Genomic DNA, 12,433 nt, shown 5'->3' on the forward strand with positions numbered 1-12,433 from the left:
GACCAAACTCCCTGAGGAATGCTTCCAGCACCTTGTTGAATCTATGCCACGAAGAATTGAGGCAGTTCTGAAGGCAAAAGGGGGTCCAACCCGTTACTAGCATGGGGTACCTAATAAAGTGGCCGGTGAGTGTATAATGATATTTGCATTAGTTTGTAGGGCAGAATTTGCTTGAATTTCAGACCGTTTTAAGTAGATACCAACATACAAAGAGAAATAAGACGACTGAGTGATCTAGTCCTGAATTTCAGCCATTACATGAGAGAAATGAGGAAGACTGTCACTAATGACATCATCACCCAACAGCCCCATCTAGTGCTGCATCAAACACACGCCGTCTTGAGAAACATCTTTAGGCATTTATTTAAAATATAAAAAGAACAAATACAGTGGTGCATTAATTCATCTAATAGTTGTGTGATTTAATCCTCAATGAGTTATTACAATCAACATAAATCATAAAATAAAACCAGCTGTACAATGTAAAAAAAATATATATATTACAGAAATAGAACAACTTATATTTCATTGTACAATTTTACAAAGATTTCAGTAATTTGTTGCTGAGTACTGAATGTTTATGGTGTGAGCATGTAAACAAAAAAAAGATTGTGCTTCTCGTTGCTGGGAATCTTGCTACTACGTGGCTCAAACAAAATAGAATATCTTTCAAATATGCATTAATATATAATATTGGTAAATCCAGAGACTTGATCTTTCTCATTAGCGCTCGTAATATCAACACGACTTTATTTTTTTAGACTTGTGTGTGTCTTTACTGAAGTTGCATAAAGTCAGTCGGTCAGATCAGAACAGGCCAGATGTGTGTGTGCAATATGCATGAGACGATCAGTGTGTTTGATCTTCTGGCGCCTGCTCTCTGAAGCCTAAACACTGAGGATGCGTGTCAATCATCAGCTGCTGATGCACCGCCGCTGCATCCATGATGGAGCTTCCCAGCGGGTCTTGTACGATGGGCCGTCCCTCCACAGACTTCTCGTTCTCGTTGCTCCGCCCTGGAGCTTGAGGCTTCTCTATTCCGCTGAGGTTCCAGCCCACAGGAAGTGACATCAGAGGCTCACCTACCAGCAGGATACAGAAGGACAATCAGGTGCACCTTCAGTCAACACTTATCACTCGATAGCTTAAATCACCGCAGCTTTTTACCTGGAATCATTTGTGTTGGTGCGTCAGAGCTGTAGCCCGGGTGTCTCTCTCCACTGGCTTCCTCCATCTGTAATGACATCATGCTCCGATAATAACAAATATGGGGGTAAAATAGTCTATTTTTGGCACTGATTGTATTATATCAAACAATTTTCTCATTTAGTCTGCCATTTGAAAGGATTATTTATCGAGCTCTTCTCAATGCATCATGGGATTGCCTTCTCCAGAAAAAGATCAAATCAATGCAGTGTCATTATAGTATTAATCAATTCAGTTCATGATCATTTCTATAGCAGCTTTACAGAAAATGCATGTTTCAAATATTACAATCAATAACTTGATTTATAAATGATAATGAAACACTGCATTGAATGTATCTTATTCATAATTTTAATTAGCTTTTATTATCCAAATTTATATTTAATTTTAGTTTAGATTTTAGTAATTTTGTTGTCCTTTTGTCATTTTTGTAAGTTTTTTAAATATTTCCATTTAGTTTTTTTTATAAACTTTTAGTTAGTTGTCAAAGCAACATTCGTAATTTTTAAGTTTTTTAAATACATTTTTTTCATCTAATATTAATATTTTATTTCAGATTTATTTCAATTACCGATTGAATGATTTGGTGTTTTAGTTTAAGTTAACAATAACAACACTGATGCAATGCTAATATGATGCTGCATAATTTTCGCAACAGTCGTTGCATCTAAGATGCCTTAAAATCCTGTCTAGATAGACAGCTCACTAGGATTTGGAGTGGGTAGCTTGATTACCTCAGCACAGATGGGTTCTGGCAGTCGACTAGATGTTTGTCCTCTATCTTCCAGTTTGAAGGTACTAAGAAGAAAAAGTAGCAGAACATCTAAGAAGAAAAAAACGAACCACTAACTATTAGTTTAAGTGCGCACTTGAAGCTTACCAAGACTTGCTGGACAGCGGAGCTTCACAGTTCACAGGTGATTCCAGCAGCCCAAGACCCTAGGAGGAAGTGAAAAGTGCACAGCGTTTATGGTGGGACCTTCCTCTGATCTAAATCGAAGCATAAAACTAGTCTAAAGCTTCCCCTCTAATCCCATTGAGATGATACAGTTAAACATAATCAAATTCTCTCTCCTGAACTGAGAAAACATTGTTTGGTAATCCATGAAGTTGTATTTTGCATCAGTTTAAAGGGGACCCATTGTCAAAGTCTTGTTTTTGGGCTCTATAGATGTTCAATAAACACATTATTTTTCACATATTCTCCATTGTTGCAGCTCCTCTCTTCCCAGTCTGTCAGTAACGCTCTGTTTAGTTCCTGTCTCTATGAAGCCCGTCCTTCAGAAAAGCTCAATGTGCTCTGATTGGTCGGCTGGGCCAGTGTGTTGTGATTGGTCAACCACTTTGAGCGTGTTTGGGAAATGTCCCGCCCCTTACCATAACCACAAGTTTCAACACAATAGAGTGGTCAGGTGCAGGTATGACGTCACTTTGTGGGCCAATCGGCAGTTAGCATCACACTGGTTCCCTCGACAAAAACCCAATAGGATTTTTCCATAGGCTTTTGGATTTCTCGTAAAAAAACAAACTTTGTGATCAAAACACGTTTATGATACTTACACGCTTTGTCCATCAAGATATTTTTCACAGATGAACACATCTTTTATGAATTTTGAAGCCTAAATGCAGTCACCAGAAGTAGCCTATAAACAAACCACACCACCGTCCCACGACTTCAACGTCACCATCACTAAGCTTCCGACAACCCTTTCAGTTTTTATCTAAAAACATTATCCCAGAACGTTTGAGTTAGAGTAGTTTATAGGAGCACAATTATAAGCATAATGAGGCTTTAAAAGTGGACTGAGTTTACCTGTTCAGCGTGATGACGGTTAATCTCGACAGCCTCTGTAGTCCCATTTAGCCACTTGTTAGCAACTGCCTTTTTCAAGACACGTAACAGCTTCAAAAAAACACGAGTGGGGCAATACTGATGTATTTTATGTCGTAGAATAAAACGTGAAAGTGTCTTGAGCTTGTGTTCGCCACAGACCTTATTTCAGCCATTTAACCAAAATGGATGGTTTAACCACAAAGGAACCCGAAGTGCTAAAATGCTAACTCGCTTCCACATTTTGGCCTACAAAGTGATGTCATACCTGCACAACTCTATAGAGCCTAAGCCCCTCCCCTCCGCTTCCGGCTCATGGGACCTTATTTCGGAAAAAATATGTATGGTAGTCAATGGCGAGAGACAACTTATCTTTTTATTCCGTCTGAACTGTGCCCTAAATTACACATATGATGTTTGTCAATTTAAAAGATAATTATGAAAGTCAAGAAAGTCGCAGTTTGTCATAAAAGAAGAGTAACATTTAGTTTTATGTGAAAATCGCTCAATGAACTACATCTCCCGGGAAGCGAAACAACGAGCGAGATCCGTTCCTCGTGTGTGTGCAGTCTGGTACAAAACACTCAGGCATGACGGCGTAACGTTACGATTATAACGTAAGACTATAGATGAAATGACAGACGTTAGCTTCAGTAAAGTTAGCTTCATTCATTGAGAGAAAATGTGCGCCTTTTGGGTTTGTAGTCTTTGTAATTACGTATTTTCACAGTCTTATACCTCAACAGTTTTACATCAAATTGCGACTTTCTTGACTTTAAAATGTATCTTTTAAATTGACAAACATCATTTATGTAATTCAGGGCACAATTCAAACGAGATCAAAATATTTGTTGTCTCTCACCATTGACTACCATACAATATTTTTCCGAAATAAGGTCCCATGGTGGTCAACCGGAAGGGGAGGGACTTAGGCTCTCTATACTAACACAACTTAGTCAGGCCCCGCCCCTTTATTCTGCATATGCCTTGGGCGTGAATTATTTAAATGAGGAATATTGTGACGTGTTCGTTCCCGGAAGAAAACTCAAGACTACAATGGAGGCGTTTCAGGGAGTTCAGAAACACTGACACTGATATAGAGAATAACTCCCGCTGGAGGGACTTTTTCATGATCAAACAGCAATATAAATAAAATTAAAAATTGTATCCCTATGCAAAGGAATTATTTAGTATTGTGTTGTATTTTTATTTTGCGTGTGTTGGTACCAGTGCGGTGGTTCCGTTAGATGGCAGCGCCGGAGGAACCTGCTCTTTCTCTTTGGGGTTCGGTGACGGTGACTGACGCTTCCTAATGATGTACTCATATGTGCTGATTCCCTGAAACACTGTGACAAGATACACAATGAATAAAAGCTGCTATCTACCTTTAAAAGTCAATAACGCTTGGATCAACACTTACACAAGTAAATATGGAAGCAGAGTAAGTGGCAGAGCAATAAGAGAGCAGCCAGAGCCAGCAGGATGGTAACGAACGCCAACGCCAGCAGACTAATAGAGCTGGCCTCTAAAGGTGCCGCCGGAAGGAAAACCAGCCACGTTCCATTCCCTTTCACTGCTAGGAAATTAAAAAATAGAAATTAAAACTAGTAAATGAGACGTTACGCCACCGTTCAAAAGTTTGGGGTCAGTACGATCTTTTTAATGTTTTTGAAAGAAGTCTCTTATGCTCAACAAGGCTGCATTTGTTTGACTAAAAGTAACAGTAATACTGTGAAATATTATTGCAATTTAAAATAACAGTTTTCTATGTGAATATATTTAAAAATGTAATGTATTTCTGTGATCAAAGCTGAATTTTCAGCATCATTACTCCAGTCAGTGTTGATCCACATGATTCTTTAGAAATCATTATAATATGCTGATTTGCTGCTGATTTTTGATTATTATCAATGTTAAAAACAATTGTGCTGCTTAAAGTTTTGTGCGGAAACCGTGATTTTTTTCTTCTTCAAGATTCTGATGAATAGAAAGTTCAAAAGCAGCATTTATTTGAAATATAATTTTTTTTGTAACATAAATGTCTTTACAGTCACTTTTAATCAATTTAATGAATAAAAGTATTGATTAAAAAAAAAAAAAAAGATCCAAAACTTTTAAACAGTCCTGTACGTCTACAAATTCATTCCAAAAATCACCCAAAAATGAAAATGATGTCATTAATGACTCACCCTCATGTCGGTCCAAGCCCGTAAGACCTCCGTTCAATTTCGGAACACAGTTTAAGATATTTTAGATTTAGTCCGAGAGCTTTCTGTCCCTCCATTGAAAATGTATGTCCGGTACACTGTCCTTGTCCAGAAAGGAAATAAAGACATCATCAAAGTAGTCCATGTGACATCAGTGGGTTAGTTAGAATGTTTTGAAGCATCGAAAATACATTTTGGTCCAAAAATAACAAAAACTACGACTTTATTCAGCATTGTATTGTCTTCCGGTTCTGTTGTGGATCCGCGTTCAGTGCCGCCGCTGACGTGTGTCTGGTGTGTGTGTGTGTGTGTGTGTGTATTCTGGTTCTGTTGTGGATCCGCGTTCAGTGACGCCGCTGACGTAAGACGCTGCTGACGTGTGTCTGGTGTGTGTGTGTGTGTGTGTGTGTATTCGGGTTCTGTTGTGGATCCGCGTTCAGTGCCACTGCTGACGTGTGTCTGGTGTGTGTGTGTGTCTGGTGCGCCCGAGCTTCGTTTACAGTCTGAGGGAGACGCACACTGGAAACAAAACAATCTTCGCAAACATGTCTAAGGATTTCCACACAGAGGAAGACTTGCATTTTTTTGCCCAGCCATATTTATTTGAACCCGAATACACGGGCGCACCAGACACACGTCAGCAGCGTCTTACGTCAACGGCGGCACTGAACGCGGATCCACAACAGAACCGGAAGACAATACAATGCTGAATAAAGTCCTAGTTTTGTTATTTTTGGACCAAAATGTATTTTCGATGCTTCAAAACACTCTAACTAACCCACTGATGTCACATGGACTACTTTGATGATGTCTTTATTTCCTTTCTGGACAAGGACAGTATACCGTACATACATTTTCAATGGAGGGACAGAAAGCTCTCGGACTAAATCTAAAATATCTTAAACTGTGTTCCGAAATTGAACGGAGGGCTTACGGGCTTGGACCGACATGAGGGAGAGTCATTAATGACATAATTTTCATTTTTGGGTGAACTAACTCTTTAAAGTTAAATTTTTTTATTTTATTTATCAACTAGTTGGTTGACTAGTCAACCTGTCAAGTGTACCGATCCTTCCCTAGAAGCGATCCTTCCCTAGAAGCAACCATTAACTATTCTTTAAACTAAGGAAAATAAGGGAAAATCACATGATGACCCATGGAGACGAACAACAGGAAATGAGTCCAGAGACACGGACTTGTCTTACTCTGAAACTGCGGCGCAGTGCGTAGGACAGCAGGATTCACATAGTGCTCAATGAAAACAAACAAGACGACAAGAATGAGGAGGATCATTCCAGTAACAGCAGAGGAGATGGTTATGAAAAAGAACCTGGGAAAAAAACAATGGTTCCTATGAATGTTCATCTATTGTGAAATGTCTTCAAAGCATATAAATATGCAAATGCTTGTTCTCCATTTGTGCTATCAAATTACACTTCTGCTCACCAGTAGTTCCTTCCACCGACACAATTGTTCAGCCATTTGCAGTGATGGTCAAAGTCTGCGATGCATTTGTTGCAAGTACTGCAGTGTTTGGCTTTAGGTCCCCTGCAGAATGAGACGTGATTATTCCCTAAAGCAAACGGTTAGGATGTTTAGACATATCTATATCAGGACCGTGTGCCATTCAGAAATGAACTGAGAATTAAAAATTCAAATCCTAAATTTGAATTGAGGTGAAAACAGGATGATAAACTGCATTTTAAAACAAACAAAAATTAAAATGGAATGCTGCTATTGTAAACTAAAACTATGAAAAATATGTATTTTGTTAATTGAAATAAAGCTCAAATAAAATATAAATGTTAGATGAAAATTTTTACCTTAAATGTTAAAAAAAGCTAATTATTACTACACTAACTAGGCTCCTAATAAATTGGAAATGCTGCCTTTGCAAAAACACTTAAAGAAGTTTGTACTAAAATTACAAAAACTTAAATAAAATCAATTAAAGCTAAATAGAAATATAAAAAACAAAAACTAATAAACGTGAAAGGAGCACATAACAAAATTACTAAAACTTAAACTAAAATGAAAATCTAAAATCTAAATAAATACTACAATAGTATATACAAATTCTGATACTGCAGTAAGTGTAGTTTATTTATATTATATATTACATTATATTACTAGTGCTGTCAAATCGATTAAATGCATCTAACATAAAAAATGTTGTTAACATAATGTGTATATATATATATATATATATACACTCACCGGCCACTTTATTAGGTACCCCATGCTAGTAACGGGTTGGACCCCCTTTTGCCTTCAGAACTGCCTCAATTCTTCGTGGCATAGATTCAACAAGGTGCTGGAAGCATTCCTCAGGGAGTTTGGTCCATATTGACATGATGGCATCACACAGTTGCCGCAGATTTGTCGGCTGCACATCCATGATGCGAATCTCCCGTTCCACCACATCCCAAAGATGCTCTATTGGATTGAGATCTGGTGACTGTGGAGGCCATTTTAGTACAGTGAACTCATTGTCATGTTCAAGAAAACCAATTTGAAATGATTCGAGCTTTGTGCCATGGTGCATTTTCTGCTGGAAGTAGCCATCAGAGGATGGGTACATGGTGGCCATAAAGGGATGGACATGGTCAGAAACAATGCTCAGGTAGGCCGTGGCATTTAAACGATGCCCAATTGGCACTAAGGGGCCTAAAGTGTGCCAAGAAAACATCCCCCACACCATTACACCACCACCACCAGCCTGCTCAGTGGTAACAAGGCATGATGGATCCATGTTCTCATTCTGTTTACGCCAAATTCTGACTCTACCATCTGAATGTCTCAACAGAAATCGAGACTCATCAGACCAGGCAACATTTTTCCAGTCTTCAACTGTCCAATTTTGGTGAGCTCTTGCAAATTGTAGCCTCTTTTTCCTATTTGTAGTGGAGATGAGTGGTACCCGGTGGGGTCTTCTGCTGTTGTAGCCCATCTGCCTCAAAGTTCGACGTACTGTGCGTTCAGAGATGCTCTTCTGCCCACCTTGGTTGTAACGGGTGGTTATTTGAGTCACTGTTGCCCTTCTATCAGCTCGAACCAGTCTGGCCATTCTCCTCTGACCTCTGGCATCAACAAGGCATTTCCGCCCACAGAACTGCTGCTCACTGGATGTTTTTTCTTTTTCGGACCATTCTCTGTAAACCCTAGAGATGGTTGTGCGTGAAAATCCCAGTAGATTAGCAGTTTCTGAAATACTCAGACCAGCCCTTCTGGCACCAACAATCATGCCACGTTCAAAGTCACTCAAATCACCTTTCTTCCCCATACTGATGCTCGGTTTGAACTGCAGGAGATTGTCTTGACCATGTCTACATGCCTAAATGCACTGAGTTGCCGCCATGTGATTGGCTGCTTAGAAATTAAGTGTTAACGAGCAGTTGGACAGGTGTACCTAATAAAGTGGCCGGTGAGTGTATATATATATATATCTGTGTGTATATACTGTTTACACACACACATATAAAAATGTAAATGTTAATGTAGTGGAAATCTCACTAACCAATACATAAAATTCCTCTTCCTGTCTTTAAATTCCCACTCATGAATTAAAAGGTGAATTCTACATTTCAAAATTTTGCCCAACTCTAAATATTGTTATTAGCAAATATTCCTTTTAAAACGTCTTGTTTCTGCTAATGTACATACACATCCACCTCACAGAGGGTGCAGTGCAGATTGTCAATCACATGTTGATGTTTGCTGTTGTCAAACACTGGCATGGGGCTGGAATAATCCTTCCTCCTACGAACGCTCAGATCCGCAGGGTCAATTGTTACGGCCGCCACGTGAGTGACCAAATGCAGAACAAACGCAGTGCCAATCATCTAGATAGGAAGTGTGAAGGTTTAACAACAATACAAACACATGCACACATAGATTTAGTTTCAGAGAGGGCTATGGGTTCATTTAACTCACTGTCTCACTGTAACTCACTGGATGGCTTGATTTGTGTGAGAGCTGAGAGCCTGTCTGACTACATCCTCCAATTATCTGCATAAACACACACTGCTGACATCAGCCTGTAATTGAGCTCATGCTGCGCAACAGAACATCTGCCCTCAGAGATGCTTGTGTGCCACAGCGTTCCCTACACAATTCTGCTATTCAGTTTGTTCGTTAGACTGATTCAAATGATTAACTCAGGAGTTTGTGAGTCTTTTTGAATGATGCTTTTAAAAATGGCTCATAAGAGTCAATTGTTCATGAACTGGACAAACTGGTCATGTTGTATGTTGGAGTTTGATTACAATGCGACAGAAAGATGCGTTGTTTAGGTAATGCTTTACAATAAGGTCCCATTAGTTAAAGGGTTAGTTGACCCAAAAATGAAAATTATCATTCATAGGTCATAGGGTCAGAGGTCACTCTTCAGCCGGAACTATGGACATTTTTCTCACAAAAACGCATGACTTTGCTTCAGAAGGATGTCGTATGGATTACATTTATGATAGATGGATGCACTTTTTTGGGCTTCGAAATCTCAGGTATCATTCACTCCCATTAACGCTTGTGTTTGGCTCATGAAGAAAGTCATATACACCTAGGATGGCTTGAAGCTAGTAAGTAAATTATGGGATTATTTTTGGGTAAACTAACATTTAAGGTTAGTTAATGCATAAACTAAAATTATCAATACATTTGTTACAGTGTTTATTAATCTTTGTAAGTTAATAAAAATACAGCTGTTCATTGTTAGCTGTTCATTTGTCAGCTCAGGTCCATTAAGTTATATTAACAGATACAACTTTTGATTTTAACAACGTATAAGTCAATGTTGAAATTAACACGAACTAAGATTAATAAATGCTTAAGTTCATTTTAAGTTCATGTTAACTAACGTAGTTCACTAATGTTAACAAATTAAACCTTTTTGTAAAGTGTTACTGTTTATTAATTATCGTTGTGTATTCAATTCAGACTGCAAGCTCTTTTTGCATCTTGTTTGCCCAAACCAAGTGTTCAGGAAATGCTAATTATATTGGCAATGCAATGTGCTGGAAAAATGACACATTTTTCTGCTTAGTATTTGGATTTTTATGGCAGAAATGAATGTTAATATTGGCACTGTAAAAAAAACTTAACTTAATTTTAGTTGAATCTTGTATAAATTGAAAAAATTAAGTAATGTTGCCATGACTTATTGATCATATCATTTTTTATAGTGTACAAGTGTATTTTTTTGTGATCAAAATCACTACCATGAAACCTTTCTATTTTCTTTTTTTATTTGTAAAGGATACGCCGTATGCTGCAAAGCTCCATGGTGCTGGTAGAAGAGGAACGTAAATCCCGAAACCCACGATGGCCATGAAGCTGTACATCAGCCAGGCTATCAGCTGGAAACTGTGCAGAGGCGGCGACCATCCGTTGACCCTGGAGTGCATCGGCAGTCCCACCAATTCAATTCTGCTTCCTCCATTTTGGGGTGCCGTCCGTCTACGGTGACGCCCAAAGCAGTTCAGCTGCAAAAGACAGAAACACTAAATATGAACACAGCTTGCGAATATGGGAATAATATGAAAAAACAGAACTGTTCTATAATGTATGCATGAAAGGCTAATAAAGCACTGTGCTTCGAGAACAGTCTCTTCAACCAGCATGAACAATGAAACATTTTAAAAAGACTCTGCCTGACATCATTATATTGGCTTGACAAAGCTGTTACTGTACAGGATTGACCTTGAGTTACAGTTCTTTTTTCTCTAAAACCCAACCTGAGACCAAAATGTCTAAATGCAACTCATAGAGCCTTCTGCCTGTTCTATCTATCTATCTATCTATCTATCTATCTATCTATCTATCTATCTATCTATCTATCTATCTATCTATCTATCTATCTATCATAACAACCACATTTACCCAAATACCCAGGTTTTTCAAAATCTTCAGATTTTCCTTTTCCAGTTCTCGCTTCAATCTTCAACAATTCTTTTTTTTACCACAGCTAAATAATTTAGACAAACCAGAAAACACATGTCCTACACATCAGTGTTATTGCTAACTTTCACCTTCAAATGCACAAGTTAGCAATGACAAGGAGTCCTGCTGTGCTTTTCCTGTTGAACATGAACAGAAATATTGTGTTGCCTAGCAAATGTCATCATAAAGGCAATGCGTGTTTGAAAACGGTGTAATAATGAGTAACTTCCACAAAACCACTTCATCAAGGAACTCTTGTATTAAGAATAACAATGTAAAACATTAACTTTTCAAACAGAATGAATGTTGTTTCTTTATTTAACTTTTTGATGACACTACAGTGGCGAATAATTCATATTAAATGATTTTAACATCTTAACCATAACAAGCGATAGGCTACATTTCCATATGTTTCAAAGCCTACTTACATTCGTCATTGAACAGCTTCCAGCAGTTTTCTCGGCTGATGTTGATCATTTGGATCTCTTGGATACAGTTTGCTGATCCATTGATTTCTTAATGATCTTCTTCACAGTCCACTGTACAGCAGAAGAGTCCTTTTCAAAGGTACTACTATCCGGTCTGAAAACGTTTTATTCCTATATTTAACCAATCAAATCTTTATAATGTCATTATTCGTCAAGAAAAAGGATTTAAAAAAATATTCTCACGCGTGAGGCGGTGATCATCTCATCTGACTTCGACAAACACACCACGGCGAAAGCTTAACTATTGAATATTAATTGCGTCACGCTTAGTAGCCAACCAATGTCGAGCGGCACACGCTGACGTTTCAACAGCTCATGAATATTAAGTGACATAAATTTGGACTGCGGCGCTTTTGCTGTGGAAACTGAAACGTGAATGCGCTTTTATATATATATATATATATATATATATATATATATTTTTTTTATCTCATATAAACAAAAGACCATGTAAACATTTAAGAGGAAATTCAATCAAAAGAAAGTGGAATTAAAGGGAGAGTTTACCCAAAAATGAATATTGTGTCATCATTTACTCACCCTCAAGTTGTTCCAAACCTGTATAAGTTTCTTTCTTCTGTTGGACACAGTGAAAAGTGCAAAGAAGATATTATGAAGAATGTTGGTAATCATGGGACAGTTTGAAGAATGTTGGTAATCAAACATTTGATGGTAGCCATTGACTTCCATGGTTAAAAAAAAATAAAAAACTATATAAGTCAATGGCTACCATCAAATGTTTGATTACCAACATTCTTCAAACT

General features: G+C 38.0%; 1 protein-coding gene across 2 annotated transcripts; it reads right to left on the reverse strand.

Moving 5' to 3' along the window:
- Nucleotides 1-631: 631 nt before the first annotated feature.
- On the reverse strand, nucleotides 632-11,766 carry zdhhc11 (zinc finger DHHC-type containing 11). Of its 2 annotated transcripts, none has more exons than XM_056259435.1 (11): nucleotides 11,610-11,766; nucleotides 10,503-10,724; nucleotides 8,908-9,086; nucleotides 6,691-6,792; nucleotides 6,450-6,574; nucleotides 4,458-4,610; nucleotides 4,265-4,383; nucleotides 2,087-2,145; nucleotides 1,941-2,004; nucleotides 1,168-1,234; nucleotides 632-1,082 (listed from the first exon to the last, which is right to left on the reverse strand). In XM_056259435.1, exons 1-11 carry the CDS (start codon nucleotides 11,616-11,618, stop codon nucleotides 850-852), a joined length of 1,332 nt encoding a protein of 443 aa, XP_056115410.1. In that variant the 5' UTR covers nucleotides 11,619-11,766; the 3' UTR covers nucleotides 632-849. The 2 variants fall into 2 exon arrangements, with proteins under 2 accessions (XP_056115410.1, XP_056115409.1); XM_056259434.1 differs by having other exon boundaries at nucleotides 4,458-4,613.
- Between the last annotated feature and the right edge of the window lie 667 nt (nucleotides 11,767-12,433).

This window comes from Rhinichthys klamathensis, unplaced genomic scaffold (assembly GCF_029890125.1).
Source record: "Rhinichthys klamathensis goyatoka isolate OS25496 unplaced genomic scaffold, OSU_Roscu_1.1 h1tg000168l_1, whole genome shotgun sequence".
In the NCBI taxonomy this organism is placed as follows: domain Eukaryota; kingdom Metazoa; phylum Chordata; class Actinopteri; order Cypriniformes; family Leuciscidae; genus Rhinichthys; species Rhinichthys klamathensis.